Here is a 19,730-nt window from a genome sequence, read left to right on the forward strand (position 1 = left end):
CTACTTTTCTTCTTCCAGGTATTAATCATAACAAGGATGGACTCTGAGAGAGAAAAAGATGTCCTCATTCACACTTTATCCACAGTAGGAGGTAAACTATTAAAAAAAAAAAAAAAGTACTGTTTATTCTGTGCTGTGCTTTGCTTTGCTGTGCCTTCCTGTTTGCATGCTTTTCACAAGTGTTTCTCCTTTTTCTCCTCATCAGGAATGCTTTTGTGTACTATTCTCACAGTTTTCTGTTTCCAGAATCTTCCTTTTTTTTTTTTTTTTTCCCCTTTTCCCCTTATTAGGAGTCTGGTATGACAAGTCACAGATTTATTTATCAGAGCACAAAGGAGGTGTGGGAAGCCCATTGTCTAATTATAATTGCATCTGCTGTCTTGGTCAGGTTCTTTCATTGGTTTTAGGTGATCAGCACTCCAAAGTTTTCTTCCTTTCACGCTTATTAAGTGCAGTATGAATGTAGAAGTCTTAACAAAGTTCTTTAGCATAAAACTTTAAATTATCTAATTAGAGAATATCTTGGGTTGGAAGGGACCTTTAGTGATCTAGTCCAACTGCCAATAAGTAATTAGGTACAGATCATGATTTCCCTTAGCCATTTGTTGCTGACCTGCTTCCTAGTCTGCTAAATAAATAAGCATAAGTTGAAGCAATCTGTTAACATCAAGGAGAGAGAGGCAGAGGGAAAAAAAATATTTGTGAGGTTGTTATTTGAGCCTGTACTTGGGTTTACAGCAAGCCCCTGACTCTTTTCATATTGCTTTTTAAAAACTGTTTTTGTAACTCCCTGCTTGAACCTTATCACTTGTGTCATGTATTGCATTGTTCATTTGCCTTTAAAAGTGAAGTTAAATTTCCTGTGTACTTAAAAGAAAGCCTGTCTTTTAGAATGTTTTGAAAGGGAGGAGGCCTGTTCACAATGCTTTTGCTAATAATAATATTTAATGAAAAGTATTTTGTTTGGTTTAAGATCTTAAGACTTGGTTGCAAACAGGTCAGTTCACTTAACTAAACGTCTGAATACAGAAGTTTGTGTTAAACAAATATCCCATTTTTAGCTACAGAAAACAGTAAAAGTGTAGAGGAATTTAAATTGTAAAGGGGCAAATTTGATTCCTTTTGTACTAGCTACTAATTTTTCATTCCAAGATAACTGGGTTGTGAGATTGTGAGTTCTTCTTTCTGGGGTTCAGAAATAGAGATGTCTAAATCATTATACTCACCAGGGCAATACAAACTATAAAGGACTTTATCAAGACAATGTAGTACATGATTTTTTAATGTCCTGTGTTGTTCCACATTTGCTGCTGGCTGATGTGCACTGATTCATACCCACAGAGGCTCATTTGTCTGAGGCTTTATTTGTAGGTTTAAAAGTTGTGGATCTGAATTCTGAGAAAAAAGGAAACTCTTTAGGTTGTAAAGATATCATGAGCAGGTAAGTTCAGTTCTTGGTCTTGGAGAGCAAACTCTTGATTTTTGGAGCACACTGACTACATTAGTGAAGGTTTTGTTATTTTTGTTCATTTCCATGAGACTTTCCACTATGTAGTAAAAATTTCAGAATGTGGATCTGCAATGGCATTCTGGGATGGAATGGCCACAATCTAGTAAAATCTTAGTTGCCAGTCTCCAAAGAACTTTCACAAAGCATACAATTAATTTTTAATCTTGTCTTGTATGCTTTAGAATTTTTTTTAGAAGAATGTGCAGAAAAACACGTTTCTTTACATGTTTTAGGAAAAAAGTGGGGAGTAAGGGCACAAAGGAAATATTGACAAATTATGACATTGCAGGATAATATGAGTACTGCAAATAGATAATTGGAAAGGAGGAATTAGAGCTTCTTCTTCTTCTTCCCCCCCTCCCCCCCCCCAATAAGTTACAGTTTTAACTTCAAGAAGGGTAAACTCCTTTTGTAAATAGACTTTAGACAGTGATAATTCTTCAGAATAAAAGTGTGTTTATTTTTTTCTGGGATAATTGTTCTGAGTTTATTTGATTCTACCTGAACTTAATTCTTATTAATATTTCATTGTTTTCTGAAGCCTCAGTAGGTATTCTTGTGTTATTGTACATAATCAGCAAATTGGAGCTGGCTTCCCTTGGACACACTTCTCATTAGTAATGGAATATGATTATTCTGAAAACTCCTGCTGGAGAAACCTGTGCAAAAATCTGAATGTTACTTACATGACATTTAAAACCACCATCCCCAAAACAATGCAAATGGGTAGGTGTTCTCCAGAGCTGCAATAAGCAATTGGGCTGGCATATGAAAGAAAGGCATTTTCTTTCCCCTAAAACGCTGCAGTCTTGTCCCTCTAGCATAAGATGAGTAGCTAATTGTGAAAGCTAAAGCTAAGTAAAGAATCTGGTTTTATCTATACAGCAGCATAGTGAAGGGATTTTTCTTAGGCTGTGAGCTACATTTTGGCCAGGATTTAGTAGTATATGTTCATTGATAAATATTTATGCCAAGTTCATAGGTTGTTTACAGTACTTCAAGCTGTATCCACTCTTCCCCATCCTAAGGGAATGCTGCTGTAGATCTAAAGGAATATAAATTCAGGCTTAATCTCAGAGAGATTTAGACATGTTTAATTTAGGAAGAAAAAAGAGGCGTGTTATCCAAGTGTTTTAATGCAGATGAGTAAAAGATTAATTTTACATATATTTATTTGTTTGTTTATTTAAATACCTAAATGTATCTTTATTTTTTAATGTATAAAACTATTGTCTTACACATACAAAATGTTTTAGGAAATGACTGTGGTTCCTGTCTTCTGGAAGTACAGATTCCGTATGTGTTTCTGACAACTGAAGGTCTTATTAGTATGGCAGACATTCTTCAGCTTTTGGAATCCAAGTAGGTGAAAATAACCTATTTATATCTTATTTACTACTCATATTCAATTTTCTGGGACATGAATCTTGTTCTACTGTATCATGTTGTGGCTATCTACTTGACTATCAGGTATGGTTACTGCAATTACACTATTGGTATTTTAAGAGATAAGAAGATAATTTTTCTATTGATAATGATAGAGTAATTCTATAGGTTCATGCAGATGTCAACTGGGAAGAAAATGCCAATAGTTTACTTTTCCCTGGAAATTGTTACATTACCTACCCCAAAACCTTTTTTGCTTTAGTGTTTCTTGGTGTTTGGAATTGTTTTAATTAATTCTTCATTAAAACCGATTTGCAGTTCTGCAGTTTTTAACTACAGAAGCTATGCTAAACAAACAAACAAACCCAAAACCCCCACACAAAACAACCAAAAGTGTAATAGTTTTGGAGCCATTTCTGATCTGTTCCTAATTACAGTTATAAAGGAAAAAAAAATTAGTTTGATGTTTACAATTTGGACATTTAATTAAACATGCACATCTAAACTCTGACTTGTTCAAATTCTCTGTTCAGCCTCACCATGAGCTAAAGAGCCAGGAATGCCTCTTGGTGCTTGTTCATTGGCTCCTTTTCTCACTGATAAATTAATTAATGGACGATCAAATAGTTATACAGTTTCAGAAAAGCTTGTAGTTAATTTTTTTGTTAATGTCTGAATACACTGTCTGTACAACTTTCTAGAGGACAGATTCAGATTTAAGTTTATGTTATTCTTAGGAATGAGGTCAAACAGTGTGACTGTTGTCTAGCCATACCTCAGTCAGCCAAGACTCCCCAGCAGCCCTAAGCATGTGATATTCATTCAGCCAGCCTTTGCTACCACAGCTGGTGCAGGGAGACTGTGCTGCTGGCAGCACTTGTTCAATCAGATCATACCAGGGTCAGTCAGGGAACTTTCAGTCAGTTTTCTTTCCCTAGGGAGGACAGTCATGAAAGGAAAGGAAAAAAAATCAATATACATTTAATTACTCAAAAGAAGTAACTAAGTACATTTTCCTGATTTATCCTAGTTTCTGTATGGCATCTTCATTTTGTAAACACAAAGGCTCTGTATGAAGGCCACATTCAATGGGTCAGCAGTGTAATTGAATTAGTCCAATAGTAACTGCTGTATGAATGTGTGTTCTTCAGATCTGTCCTAAAGTGAACTTGAGCATTTGAGAAAGATGAAGGTATAAAAAAAAATGTAATTCCAAAAATTATGTTAAGAGATGAATGCTATTAATTTCCTTTAAGAAAATCTTATTATTTTACCTAACTGAGGCTTTGTAAAATAATTTGACTTCTGCAGGTACAGCATTACCTTTATTGAAAGATTCAGTAATTACTCCTTAAGACTCTTTGGAAGTACAAATCGCTATGTTGTGCTGACAGTAGATGAATGTACTGCTATCTTTTTGCAGGTACAAAATGAAATTAATACATACAAATTTTGTTAGGCATTGAGTCACTTCTGGGGCATCTCTGCAGCCTTTTTTGGATCATGTATTTTCTTCCTTGTAATCATATTTAATTCATGCATTGTTTCACAAGTTATTTCCAAATACATTAGCTCCAACATTTTGTCTGTCAGTTTGACTTAAAATTTTCTCGTGTCTATAACTACATTTCTTCACAGAAATGTAACATTTAACCTGAAGTTGCATTGTGTTAAATACAGTAAAAGGATGTATTGAAAACAGGATTATCTAAACTGTAATAACCAATTAAATGTGCCTACAACTATATTCTTTTACCATCACGCATATTTATTCCTCCCATATCTGATAGTTACCTGAATTACTAGAGAATAATCTGACTATCTAGAGAATAATTTGTTCTTTAATTAAAAATAACAGTTTATAGACAGTAACATAATACTTAAATTCTGATGTGTAGCAAGACAGATGACTTTATAGGCAAAAGAAAGATGAACAAAAAATAAAGTGATCAATTGGCATTGCAAGAACAACACAGACATTCTTACACTCTACTGCAAGTGCCACTGCACTTAGCAGTGTGGCACCTTATACACTCATTGTAAGCATAATATGGTTTGTATAGGTTGCTTCAGAGGTTCATAGCTGTATTTTCAATTACTAAAGTTCTTAAAAAACTGAAGACTGTCCTAAAAATTTTGTTGCAGTGCTTCCTTTGTATGGGAGAGGAAAAAAACAATAAATGAAGCTCTTTAAAGTTCAAACAAAATAAAAACTGGAAATGCAATCCCCGCCCCCCCCCCCCCCGACTTTCAGATGTGCTTTTAATATTTATATTATTTAGCTGTATTTATGTTTGGTCTAACTTCTGTGTAATACAGTAATGTACATGAAAAACTTTTGACAGCCATCCTAATTTATTTAGTTTTTAATTTTTATATTAATTTTATGGTAGAGTATGGAAGACCTAAATTATGAGAGATCCTGTGACAATGTAATAGCAAAACTGATGGCATTATCCCTCCAATACACCTGCTGTTGGATTGTTTTCTATTCCAAAGAAAGACTGAATTTAGAGTAAGTTATTAAATTATTTTGTTATCTTGGTAATTTCAAAACAGATATGCACTAGAAGAGGCTGCTTATTAGGGCAAGCTAGAAGTCTTTGTGCTTTGAATTTCTCTCTAGGAACATGTTTCTCTTAGAAAAGTATGAATATTGTAAGCTTGTATTTCTAGTCTGCTGTGCTAATTTGAAGCAAGTTAGAATGTTTTGGTGAGAACAATTAGCTTACAGGCTGTGAAAGGAAAACAATGGATTTCACACTTAGTGACAGGGTTGTCATGTTCCTACTGCAAGACTCAGAACAGTATTACTCAGAGTTAGCAGTGCTCACTGAAGACCCTCCGAGAAAGTTAGCAAAGATGATATTTATCTCTTAGGATCTTTTTAGTACTGTACAAGCGATAAAGAAAAGGTGGATGCAAAACAGAATTTGAGGCAGGTGATGATAAAGTGAAGTGTATCTCAAATCAGAAGCTAGGTTATTAATCACTGAAATTATTCTTTACAACTGTTAAAACTCGGCATGTGTTAACATCACCATGTATCATTCACAACAGGGAGACATTTTTCAAGTGTTATTCCCATCTGTCAGTAGTTGTGCTTTTACTAGGGAAGCACAGCTTTTGTTCAAATGGTTCATGTGCTTTCCTTTATTACATTTTGTGAGAGTTTTTTTCCCTATGAACAGTAAATTCTCCCTGTATTGACTTTCCTCCCTGTATGATCTTCCTCCAGGGTCTGACCCTAATCCAGCCTTCCTGCTCCAGGACAGGATTTGCTTTGCTGTGGGCTGACTGCATTTTCTTCCTCACAGTTGCATCCTTCAGCACTCAGTAACTTGTATCCCAGTTCTCCTGTCACAGACACTAATGCATAAACCGTATTGAATTCCAGGAAATTAAACACATGTTTATTAACTCACGTAACAAATGTGTTAGAATTATTACATGAGCATAATAGATCTTAACAGACCTATGAAACTGTTTTATAGGTACTGTCTCAAGGGAGATATTCTGCATAACCTTGTCTTAATTTATGCCACTCTAATTGAACTTACACAGAAGTCAGAAGACTTTGAAGTGAAGGTAGTGTTTTAGTAACAACCTTTCTGTTTAAGTCCTCATTGCATGATACTTCTAAAGTGTCAAAACCACGAAGTAGCTCAAAATAACTAATATAAGAAAAAAGAATTTAGTTCAGTGCTGCTGAAGTCAGTGAAAAGATTCCTGTACAAATTGAATTAGATTCTGATAGCAACTGAAGTGTTTTTACGACTAGGAGTCCAGAAATTATATTGTACCTTTAATTTTATAAATTATTAGAGCATGTTTTAATCCCACTTGTATCTTAATTTGAGATTTCAGATTAAGTTACTAATACAGCAGAAGAAAAGGAAAATGTCATGTTCTCTTCTGTTAGCTAGTTTGTTTATTTTTTTTTAATGTGGTAACATAAATTAACTTTTTTAATCACCTCTTTTATGAAGAAAGGCTGAGAGACTTGTCTATTTTTAGCCCAGATAAGAGAAGCCTGGGAGGGAATCTTATCAATGTTTATAAATACTTTAAGGATACATGTCAGAAGGATGGGGAGACTTTTTTTTTTCAGTGGTGCTCAGTGACAGGACAAGAGGTAATGGACACAAATTTGAACAAAGGAAATTCCATCTAAAAACATGAGAAGGAACTTTTTTATTTTGAGGGTGATAGAAGATTAGAAGAGGGTGCTCAGAAAGGTGGTGCAGTCTCTGGAACCATACGAAATAATCATAAATCGGAAAATGCAGTATCTAAAATAATCAACACTTAAAAATAGGGCAAAGGTTTTCTTTGTCTTATTGTGTAATTTATTTCATTGGCTTGAAGCAACATCTTTTAAAGCAATTTTTAAACTTATTTGCATAAGAAAATTCAGATCAGATTTATCTGGTTAGGTAAAGGCTAAAGCGAGGACAAGCTTTATATTATCCCATGTATTCAGCAGTGTAGTTTGTGTGGAAATTACTTGGACCTTCAAATTGTTGCACATTTTCTTAAACTATATTAACAGTGAGAGGCATCTCACTGTTTCATTGAGAACTTTTATTATACTCATTAAGTTGATCATATAGAAAAGATCAGTAGGATAAATATCACCTAACCCAGGGTAGCTGGCCTAGTGGTCAAAGGTTGGGATTCCTCTGCATAATATGGATGGATGGGGTTTAGTTATTCATTAACAGCTGTTGTGCTGAGGGTCATCTTTAAGCTCTCCAATTTAACTTCTTTGGCAAATTAAGATGCTTCTTTGTGCAAGGTTTAACCAAAAATACTATGTATCACTTTTAGGTAGTTCTTACCCCAGGGATTGAAGAAACAGCACTGGTGATTCGTCAAATTGCTGACAGTATTTTGATAGCATCTAATGTCAGTCCTCAAGACTGGCTGGACAAATCCTGGATTTCTGTCTTGCCATCTGAGGTCTGCTTATCTTCCCATTAAATTACTCTGCTTTATTCTTGTTTCTCAGAGTTATAAGGTTGTAGGCTATTTTATGTAGATATATTTATTTTTCTCTTGAAAGTTGTTAAAATAGGCATTTACTTATATTTATTTTTATTTATATATTTCTATTTATATATTTATATTTATATTTAAATAGAATATTTATAGATATTCTATTTTTATTTTTCCTATTTATATGTATATAAGGTTCTGGGCTTTTAAACATATATGTTATCTTAAAAGTTACTATTAAAATAGGCATATTTATATACACCCACATATTTTTATATATAGGTGTATGCATATGCATATATAAATATAACATTTCTGTCATCTTTACCAGCACTGTTAGGTGCAATTTGATTTTCTCTGTTTTTATTCCACATCCACCAGGCAACGTATGCAGTTCTACAGTTCTAGACACTAGGTTTAAAAAACTTACCCAAAATGTGAAAGTTAAACACAGAATGGCTCACTTGGGCAGGAAGCCAAATTCATCAGTGCTGTATATGAGTGTTTTCAAATTAAACACAAGGATTTGTTTGTTTCATGTGGAAGCTTTGAATTCTTGTAAAGCCAAGATCCGTTTAGGCCTTTGCAAAATTCAGAAGGGTTTTAAAGCAGGTATTGCTACAGCCTTTCAAATGTGGGATATTGCATTATAGGCTTTCCCAATTAGAGATTAAGGATACTGGCAAAAAACAGTTTGTCACTGTTAAAGATGCTAGATCCTGGCATCTATTAAGCAGAGACCTTTGTATCAAAGTCAGGAACTGAAAACTGGCACTCTTAAAGTGCTCCCACTCTCACCTTGCTGCCCAGTCTGTAGCATTCAACTCCTGCTGGCAACTCCTGCTCTTGCCACCCAATCCGTTGCTGTTTAGAAATGTTCCATTTGTAAAACAAAACAATCTTTGTCAGTGCATATTGATTTAGGCAGTTTCTTTTTAAAACAGAAAAAATGATAAACCTGGTAATGTGTTTTCAAACCAAGTTTACATAATTTACTGAGTTGTTGGTTTGGGTTTTTTTTTGTTGTTGTTTCTGGTTTTGTTTTGGTTGTTTTGTTTTGTTTTCTGTTTTAAAATAGAAACATCTTTCAATTGTGCTTGCTTTTTACCAAACTGTTATGCAAACTCCTGTGAGACACTGTAGGGAAAGAAAAAAGTTTCCATCAGCCTATAAAATTGCACTGGTTGAAAGCTCTATTCCTATGATACACTGTAGGATCTAGTCATAGGAATGTCATTCAGTAGGGAAGGCAGGGTTGGAGTTTTCATCCTAACAAATTTATTTCTGTTTCCAGACAGAGAAATGCCTGCTTACTTTCCCATGTATCAATCCATTGGTTGCTCAGTTGATGTTAAAGAAGGGATCTTCACTGAACAAGTTGTTTCTTGCAAGCTTTGATCAACTTCAGGAACTTCTGCCAGAGGTTCCAAGAAAAGTTTTAAAGGTTGGCCATAATTAATTTTGGTATTAGGTCAATCTTTTTTCACTGTTGTAATACAGAGGGGTTTATTTGATGGATGGTACATGCAGATTTCATGGTATCTTAGAAAAACATTTTTTTAATTATGTGCTTTAGCATATCATTTGTATCTAAAATGCTGACTCTGCTAGTCCTGAGCAGATTATGTCCAGTCACCATTATGTTTGATGAAGATGATTAAGATATTTCCTTAGCTGGAAAAAATACTCCTTTGATCAGTTTCCTCTTCAACCTTCATCATGCCAAGTATTACATCAGCATAAAAGCTCTTATGTTTCCCTAATATAAAAAATATTTTCCAGTTAAGTATTTCCATGGCTTTTGTTCTTCCTGCCTGTCTTCCACAATAATAAACCCACCACTTAAAAACTCATAGTTTCACCTAGAGGTGAAGGTGAATTCCACTCAGATGTCAGCTTTGCAGCTAGAATTCTGTGCCTCTACTGTTTAAGATAGGACAAGCCTGGGAAAATTATTCACTGATTGTAGTCAGATAATTAAGTGAAAAATACACAGCTTCTACCACTTAGGAAAATCAAAGTGCAAACTTCCACATCAGAAGTGTTTGGTTCGGGTGAAGAAGCAAATGAAGAGATATTTGGGCACAGAATATCAGCTTGTGCATGTTACTGTCATAATTGCGTATGTGTAAAGCCATGCTTACTCGTCGGGTTATTTCCACTATGATGTAGGGTTTGCAGCAGCTCATTGGAGACACTACTTCTAGACATCCTGAACTGCAGAAAGAGAATAAATAGAATAGGATTAGAATAAAGTTTACTACAGTATTGATTTTCCTGTGTTTGAAGAGAGAGGCTATTACTCTTATTTAAGACAGGTGGCACATTATTTGCTCTACATGACTCTTCTTTGGTTTGGATTAAGTCAAAGTTTGAAAATAAACGAACAAAAAAAGATATGCATCTTAGAATCCTAACAACTGATATAACTTTTTTCATATTTGACAATGCAGACATGTAATACAAATACTCCCAATTCTGGTAAGTCATAAATGCTGCCAGACTGATTTAACCCTTGCTCTCCTCCTCCTGTTTTGGGTCCGGGAGTTGAATGGATGAGCAAACAAAGCTGGGTTTGGCCCCAGCAAAGCCTTGAGAGCAAGGGGCTTAGCACCACCAAGTCAGGTGTCTCATGCTGACCCTCGATGTGCCTGCATGGCCACTGGGGCATGAAACTTTGAATTCTTTGGCCAGAACAATGATGGTAATGCCTATTGGCCAGTTTATTTTTCAAAATTATGTATTTAATGGGGGGTGATGTAGAAATCACACCTTGACTGGGAATCACAGTGGCCACATGTTTGCAGCTTGCACTAGCAGCTTAGGAGCTACTCAGTTCTTCTCTCCTTCCCTCTGCCTGGAATATTTTGTATTTCACCCCGGGATCATTATCGGGAGTTTTGAAAAGTCTTTGTACAGGAAACTTACTCAGGGACCAAAGCATAGCGAGTACATATGCTGGAGTTAATGCTAAGACTCCATAAGCATAGTTAGAATGTTTCCTGTTTTCATGTTCCTGTTTTCCCAGTCTGACTGTTTAAACTGTTTAATTCTGTGTTTATAAATACCTTTTGTGCAACTACTTCCTGTCGACTGAAAATCCAAAGAATCTCAGGGAACCTTCCTGAAGTTTAAAACATTAATGAGAATTAGTATAGATATAAAATAATATTTATATTTAATAAAAATATTATTTATATTTCATAACCCATTATTAATTTCCACAACAACATTCCCCAACTATCTTTTTGTTTGGTTTCAGCATTTTAGTGACATAACTTCTTTGCACAGCTTAAATGCTGCTGCTCCACTAGAAACGGCAGTGAAAGCAGCTCCTGAAAACCAGCATAACCTCAATGCATTCTATGCAGATTATAAGCAAGATCATCAGCCTTCGCAGCTGCTTGGTGTGGCACAAAGCAGCCTTGCAGGTAATATTTTGAATTACTAGGGAACTTTGGAAGCAAGTGAAAATCTGCATGTATTAGAATCTTTTATCCTCTAATCATGGAAAGGTCATTCATTCTGAGGAAACAGACTTCAGCCAAAATGTCCAGTGGCACCTTGTGTTTCTGTAAAATACAGAGCAACAAGATAACTTTTCATTCTCTAAACTGAATGATTCTGATTTTTCTCTACTAGGAACACCTCATATGAATTCTGAAGCCGTAATTCCTCCGTTGAATCATCATCAGAGTTTATTTGACACTCATCTTCCAAGCTATCTACAAAAGAAGTCATGTTCTTCAGAAGTAATTATAAGGAGCAAGCAGAATTCATCTGCTCTGCCAAAGGACTGTGAAGATATCACTCATCTAGATGTTACAAATTCTCTTTGTGTTCAAAGACAGCCCTTTAGGATGCATTATACCTCTGATCATTCTTCAACACACATTGCCAAAGGTGATTTCTTTGCAATTTCCAGTAATTATGAACCTCAAGAGTGCTCTAAGAGTTTTCTAGAAGAATTTAGAGAAACAACATGTAAGAGCCCAGAAATTCTGATGGAGCAGACTCCATGGAATGACTCTTCATCCACAGGCCCATGTGATTCATCTGCATCCGATGGTTTTCTCTCCGATTTCTTTGTTGACCCAGCTGAGCTTCGAAGTCTGAATTTTCATCAAACAGATAGAAAATCTAAAGGAAAGAGAAGACAAAGTCCACCGTTCCTGTGGACAAAAGGAAAAAACAGAACAGGTATGTCCAAAGCAAGCAGAATATGCTGGAATTCTGTTCATAATTCAACTGGAAACAGGACTGCCTATAAAAGTAAGTTTTGTATTTTGTAGATAGTAGGCTGAAGGTGAGCCAGCAGTGTGCCCAGGTAGCCAAGAGAGCCAATGGCATCCTGGCCTGTATCAGGAACAGTGTTGCCAGTAGGATGAGGGAGGTTATTCTTCCCCTGATCTCAACACTGGTCAGGCCACATCTTGAGTCCTAAATTCTGGGCCACTCAATTCAAGAGAGATGTTGAGGTGCTGGAACGTGTCGAGAGAAGGGCGACAAAGCTGGTGGAAGGCCTGAAACACAAACCCTGTGAGGAGAGGCTGAGGGAGCTGGGGGTGTTTAGCCTGGAGAAGAGGAGGCTCAGGGGTGATCTTATTATTGTCTACAACTACCTGAAGGAGGTTGTAGCCAGGTGGAGGTTGGTCTCTTCTGCCAGGCAACCAGCAACAGAACAAGGGGACACAGTCTCAAGTTGTGGCGGGGGAAGCATAGGCTGGATGTTAGGAGGAAGTTGTTGCCATAGACAGTGATTGACATTGGAATGGGCTGCCCAGGGAGGTGGTGGAGTCACCGTCCCTGAAGGTGTTCAAGAAAAGACTGGATGAGGCACTTAGTGCCATGGTCTAGTTGACTGGCTGTGTGCTAGGTTGGACTGGATGATCTTGGAGGTCTCTTCCAACCTGGTTGATTCTATGATTCAATCCAGCTCAGGAGTTCAAGTCCAAAGCTTGCCTGCATGTATATTTGTTCTGTGACAAAAGGTTCTCAAATATTTATTTTTCTGGTTTGAGCATAACAAATACTTTAAAAAAACTATATACTTGGGTTGCTGCCATTAATTTTCCTTGATAAAGTACTAGACATGGTAGTTCTCCAATACTGTATTCAGCCTCTTCTCCCTTTGACGTTGCCTGAAATGTAATAAACATGCCAGAGTTATTTTTCAAGATATAGGAGAGATTATTTTTTTAAACATAGACTTGGACAGAAGGGAAAAGACTAGAAGGTGTGTTTTCTAAAAGACAAAGTTGATTCATCAAGTTCAGAGTGTGAAATTCCTAATAGCTGGGGATTATTTTTGGTGTTCATAGAGTAGCAATTTCACTCTGACAACATTCTAGGTTTTTTTCATACAGTTCTCTTTATTTTTCTAAGTTTGGTGTTTTTTTTAGCTAACATCTTTGGGGCTTAACTTGAAATCATTTTGAAGCATATTTCTTCAAATAAATGCTACAGTGTGCACTTCAAAACTTTATTTGCCTGGAAGGTGTGTACAGTGCTTAATATAAAATCTTCAGGCTTCTCCTTTTCATTGTAGGTTTTTCATCTCTCATTTACTTTCTCATATATAATTAGCTTGAGACCTTTTTTGACCAGCCATAATATGTATTCATTGAGTCTTGAAAATAAGAAAGCAATGTTAGACCCTGTCACACTAAGAACTACTGTACTGTATGTCATAGTATTCTTTTAACTCTGCTGCATCCCTAAAAGTGAGCTGATGCTTTCTGTAAAATTCCAAGGCCAAGCTTCCTAAATTAAGTACCTAACATCTAGTACAGATAATTTAATTTATATTTTCTCTCTGGCTGCTTGTCATTAAGTCTCTCTGTGGTATAAGAAGGTCAGCACAGCATTAAGAGGTTTTCACTAATTAGATCAGACTCATTCATGAAACACAGGTAACTAAATGATATGATTATGTTTCTTGGGCTGCTTAAGGCAATTATTGAAGTAAAAATGAGTTAATTCAATATGGTGGAACTGCTTTTACTTTTTGCTATATGTAAATTAAAATGTTCAGACAGAAACTTGTGCAGAGCTGATGTCTTTCCTTTGGGGTTAAAATTCAGATCTCGAGTACTGCTGGGTGGTTAATGGTATTTCAGTAACCTGTAACTGGCATTGATAGTGTATCAAGGCAGATTCTTCGGGCACCACATTTCACAGTATTCTGAAAACACTGCACTCTATGACTGGTAAGGTCCCTGTAGTACTCTTGCCCTATATGGCAGAGGTACACTTAAATCTGGATTAAAAAAAAACAAAGAGAGAGAGAGAAAAGGATATATTTTTTAAATCTGGACTTTGGAATAATAGGCTTTTTTTGCTATTTTTATTCATTAGCCAGAGGAAGAATAAATATACTAAATAGGTCTGCATTCTAGTGAAAGAAAACCAACCACTTTAACACAGGGAAGACCTTCTGAAGTTTCAGTTTTAAGAAATGTGAAATATCAAGTTTAAGAAATGTGTACAGAGCGGTTAAAAACACACATTTGGAACCTTAAAGGAGTTCTTCAGGCTTTAGATCAAATGTCTATCAAACCACAAACAAGTAATGTCAATATGCCAAGCCATTATTTCCACAGATTAAATCCTTAGGTCAGCATTAAAGTGCTTTGACACTACTTATTTTTTTGTAAAGGAAACAGAATTTTCTTACAATCATTTATTTTTAATATCAGTTACTCAAGAATTTTTCTATAAAAATACTTGAACCTTGAGAATGTGCGTAGCTTTTTAAAACAACTTAGAAACATGGTCATATCTTTGATCAAAAAGAATTAACTTTCACAATTACTGAACAGTTAGGAATGTAATATTATAGAAATAGAAATAAGCATTAAAAGCTTTACTGAAACATTGTGGTTAAGCACAGTGTGGGATGATGTATTTATTTTGTATATGATCCTCCACTATCACAGGACAATATGCTTAAAACTGGTCAATAGGAGTAAGCAGCAGTCAATATTAAACTGTACAGAGCACACTGATTAAAGTTAAAATCTGCTACTGCTTCTGAGAAACACATAGTTAAGTCTGCATATGAGTTGTATTTGTAGTTTATCCTATACAGATTTTTCTTTCCACTTATTTTCCAGATTCAGGATTTGCAGAAATACCAGAGTTTAAAAAAAAGAAACTGACATACGAAAGAGTTCCTGGAAGAAGTGATGGACAAACACGTCTTAAATTCTTTTGAATGAAATGGAGACTTTCACAGTATGGTTTCTTTTTTTAAATCCTTGAACTTTTTTTGAAGGGAAAGAGACTATTTTCAGAGACAGCTGAGGGTTTGGGAATGCTTGCTTATGCAAAGTTCTTCTACGTTTTAAAAATTTTAGTAAACAAACTAGTTCCTTAACCAGTGGGAACTACTGCTTCTCTGGTTGTTCTCACAGGTGATATAAAGGTACTTTATCACACTTTATACAATGAACAAACAAAACCCCAGATGCTGAAGCTCACAGTTTTCAAGGCACCTATGTGTGCTCCCTGAGTGGCAGAATCTCAAGGCTGCCCATGAAGTCCTATATCTTTCCTGCACTTGTGGCTGTGACCCTTTGTATTTGTCCCTCAGGCTCAGTTATGCTTCTTTCATTCTGACAGCTTCTTTGGGAACCATGTGATGAGTTCCTCACCTGCTTTAAGCACCACAGTTGCAAGATACAGAAGAGAGAGAATGGAGCAAACAAACCTTCAATTTCCATCAAAACATTTGGCAATGAACCTGGAAATGTGTGTGGGAGCAATGGTAGACAGTAACTCCATTCTGCTGCAGAAACAGACACACTTTGCAGAAGCATGCTTGCCACTTCCAGAACGTCAGTATCTGTTCAGCAGCTTTCAGATGAAGTGATTCAGATTTCAGTCTCCTTTCGAGTTTGATGCAATAACAGAAAGGAGAAGAAAAAAAAGTCACAACCACTCCCCCGCCCCCAAGTTTATGGTTTATGCTCACAGTAAAATACTTTCCTGACATTGTGCCTTTAAGTGCATATTCACTATCTGGATAAGTCAAACCCCCACTTAGGAGGGAAAGTGTTGTTCTCTCGGGAAAAAAATGGAGTGCTGATTTTCAGCTGATAATTCCTAAAAACTGTGGCAGCACTAACTGTAATTTCAGTTCACAGTAAGATCCCCAAATTATTTGTACCCAAATTGTTTGCAAGACCTTAGAAAACGCCCTTCAAATGTGACATAAGAAGACTTCTAGAAGAACTGTAAACGAGCCAGTGTTTCCTTATTTTGCCTAGAACAAGAGAAAAACTTAAAATCTGCCATTTCTTTACTATTTCTGGCCCATTTTTGTGGTCACTTTGACCTATCAGTTTTCCACTTCTTTGCACTATGTTTTTGTCTCTGTTTCATATAACTGCCTTCTAAATTGCCAGGCCCAGGAATCTACTTTAAGAGTGTAGCTTTACAAACTCCCAGTCACAGCTGACCATAGTGGAGAAAATTATGGCTACCGCTGCCAAGCTGTGTATTTTTGTCCTCCTTTCCCACAGACAAAGGCTGACACCATAACTTTCACAAGAGCAGTCAGATGTCGTGGCAGGGATTTCTCTATTCCTTCCCTGTTAGGGGGAGGTGAGAAATTAATTTGAGGCGGTTTTGATTTTTTATAAAATTATTTATTAAAATTAATATTTACAAATTACACCACCCCCAACCACTACGAAATCCAGGGTTTGTTTGCAAGATTATGAAAATAGCTTGGGATATATTTATATTTACAGAGATTGATTATTAAGTGGAAATATCACATTATTAACAATTATTGACAGAGAGAAATATTTCTTAGGCTTTAATGCCTCTTAACAACTCTAGTGTTTGCCCAGCAAGGGCTGAAACTGTGTGTACTCTTTAGATAGAGACAACTTATATTACAAAGGTATTAAAGCTTACTTAGGTGTGATGCTCTTGAGTATTAATCATTAAATCACCCTTCTGGGAATCTGCCTCAGCATGTACCTCAGTCTTTGGGGACTTGATGGAGCTGGAGATTTGTCCCGGCTTGCAAGGGCAATTGATAAAGTTTCCCAGTCTTCCCAGTCTCTGGGGTAAATAGTTTCTCTAACCTTCTGTCCTGGGGTGATCTCTGCCTTCAGTGCTGCGTCTTCTGGGTGCTGTGTGTCCAGGGATGATCAGCTGGCAGGATTCCAGGTGCAGGAGAAGGATTTGGTCCATGTTTCTTCTGACACGGTTTGGGCAGCTAGCAGGCTGTGTTTGCAGGTTTGCAGATCATCTGGAAAGGGGTCTGCTGGCTCTGGGTCTTTCCAGAGTTACAGAGTAGCTGGCAAATAGTATTTATGCCGGGCTGCAGGGAGATTTAACTCCGTATGAATCAAGATAGCTCTAGGCTTAGGTAGGGGGTTCTTGGCTCCCCATATATGTATGGTGCAGGCATGAATGTGCTCTGCTGCTCAGAGGGCTTGCAGATAGCTTGACTGCACCTTGAGATCAATGCATGAGGTCTAAGCCTCTGTAATGCTTGTGAGTGAGTCAGGCCTGATCCTGTGTCTAGGCCAATTATGCAAGCGGGTCAGGGCAGCAGGATGCTGCTGTGGATCAGAATTGAGTCTATATGCTCTAAGCTTCTGAACTGATACATGGTCTGGACCATCTGACCAGACTGAATGACCATGTGGTGCTGCTATGCACCCCTCTTTATAGGCTCTGGGCCGAGATTCGTGGCTCATTGGACGTCTAAAATGACCAATCAGGTTGGCAGTAAGCCAAATCTTGCCCCAAAAGGCAGTAGAGATATGCCTGGACCCTCCCAATAGGCATTTACCTGCCTGGACCTCAGGGGTACACGGGCTGGGCAAGTGTGTGTTATGCAACTTGTTTGCTGCCTCATGGGTCCTGGCAAAAGAGCATGTCTGGGCATGCAGAGGCATAGAAAAGCCTCAGTTTTGGGGCTGCTGCCCCTCCACCACATCAGAGAAGACAATCTCTGAAGATCAGTGAATATTAGAGGCATGGTGCTTACAGTGAATAAGTAAAGAAACTTCAGGTACTGCCTGCATTTATTTTCCATTAGGTAGAAAAAAAAATGTCACTGTACAACTAGTTACTGGGAACATAGTGGAAAGTAAGGAAAAGGACTTGCCATGACCAGTTGTTTTTCAGTCTATTTCTTTATGACTCTGTCCCTCAAATATAAATACATTGGCAAATTTATTATGTGACATTCTGCCCCCTCCTTCCTTCTGTATAACATGGAAGAAAACTACAACTGCATCATACAGATGCACATTTTGTTTCTTCCCCTCCCCCCCTCCCCCCCCCATATAATCTGTAACTAAGGAGAATTAGGAAGCAACTAATTCTCAGACAGAAAGATGCAATACAGAAACTAATAACTAGTCCTCTATCAGGAGATAGTGACACTTGGTTCTTGGATCAGATTTGTAAGCTCCTTACTGACCAGGCAGGTGGCACCTGTGGATGGAGAAAAGCCTTGCCAACAGGTTGTGAGATGGCTGTGAGAAAAATGGGCTACAGATAATTGAACTCAATTAGTTTTATTGTAGATGTCCTGTGGGACCTGCTGCTGTAAGACTAGTATGAAGGCCCCTCTGCAATGAAAAGTTGACACCTCAGCAGACACTCCTCTTGGAAGGTCTTTGGTAAAAGAAGTTAAGATGTTGCCTGCAGTTGTCCGCCTCACTGCAGATTACATCTATTAGACCAGGGTCAGCAAAACATGATGCTTGTCTGTGTCCAAGCCATCTCAAACAACACAAAAGCAGATACACCTGCAGATAGCAACAAGACATCGCCCTTTTCACTGAGCAGGGAAAGAGACTCTGTTCTGCTGACTACAGAAGCAGAAAAACACCCAGGCTCACTTGTCAAGTTCCTTGGCTACCTCAAAAAGGTGGACCTCCAAAAACTGTGCTGCAGTCTGCTTCACTGAGCCAAGACAATCAGTGGTGTCATGCTTCATATAACTGACCCCCCTCAGGAACCCAATGTGCTTCAACATCAACCAATGCTGTTCTGGTAGTCACTCTGACACCCACCTTTCTTCACAGAACAGAGGTGGCATTGCTTCATCAACACACACTGACCACGGTGCTCCAGCTTGAAAGATACCACATGGAACTGGGCAGGGCAGTCAAGAGAGAGCAGCAGTTGAGTGGCAGTAGCTGATCTCACCTTCACACTATAATTCAGCAGCTTCTTCTGCCAGCTTTACAGCCACTCCAGAACCTAGGCTTCAAGTGAGGACACAAAACAGGAAACCACATGCGAGAGGGGGGCTGAAGAAAGAAACATGGGGACAGGAGTAGGTTTTCTTGTGGTAGGTAAAAGAAATATGAAGGCTTTGAACAGGGAGAGAGAGTCTGACAGCCCAGTGCTGGCTTTCAAGGGCATCTGATGCACACTCTCTTTGCCTCTCTCTCCCTCCCTGACTTTTTGACCTCAGTCTGAGCCTTGGGTCACCTCTGTGCACATAAGAACAACCATGCCTCCTCTACACTTCTTCAGAGTGTACACATGTCCAGTACTAGAAGAAAAGCTGCCATATTCAAACAGCCCACAATGAAAGGAAGTCAGAGTGAAGAAAAGCTCTCTGGGGAAGGATGTTTTCTTCTGTAGTGAGAGCTACAATGCATATTCGTTGTGTTATGACTCTTGTTTCAGTGTCTTCCTGATGAACAACAAACATGAAAATCTTGTGACAGAGACTGAACTGCCTGGAGGACATTCATTGCCCCATTTCAGTTAACATCAATGAAAATTAAATACCCAGGCTGCAAAGTTCATCCTTGCAGTTTCAAATGTGAAACTGACAACGTTGCTACTA

General features: G+C 37.5%; 1 protein-coding gene across 1 annotated transcript in view; it reads left to right on the plus strand.

Moving 5' to 3' along the window:
- Positions 1 to 15,110, plus strand: part of SHOC1 (shortage in chiasmata 1) — a 53,796-nt gene extending 38,686 nt beyond the window's left edge. Inside the window, 12 exon segments of the mRNA XM_064140531.1 lie at positions 19 to 91; positions 1,372 to 1,441; positions 2,052 to 2,236; positions 2,767 to 2,872; positions 4,208 to 4,319; positions 5,290 to 5,411; positions 6,391 to 6,484; positions 7,727 to 7,858; positions 9,189 to 9,338; positions 11,157 to 11,301; positions 11,537 to 12,094; positions 15,010 to 15,110. Of these exon segments, the coding sequence (XP_063996601.1) occupies positions 19 to 91; positions 1,372 to 1,441; positions 2,052 to 2,236; positions 2,767 to 2,872; positions 4,208 to 4,319; positions 5,290 to 5,411; positions 6,391 to 6,484; positions 7,727 to 7,858; positions 9,189 to 9,338; positions 11,157 to 11,301; positions 11,537 to 12,094; positions 15,010 to 15,110 (1,848 nt within the window).
- The last annotated feature ends 4,620 nt before the right edge of the window (positions 15,111 to 19,730 follow it).

This window comes from Pogoniulus pusillus, chromosome Z, assembly GCF_015220805.1.
Source record: "Pogoniulus pusillus isolate bPogPus1 chromosome Z, bPogPus1.pri, whole genome shotgun sequence".
Taxonomy (NCBI): domain Eukaryota; kingdom Metazoa; phylum Chordata; class Aves; order Piciformes; family Lybiidae; genus Pogoniulus; species Pogoniulus pusillus.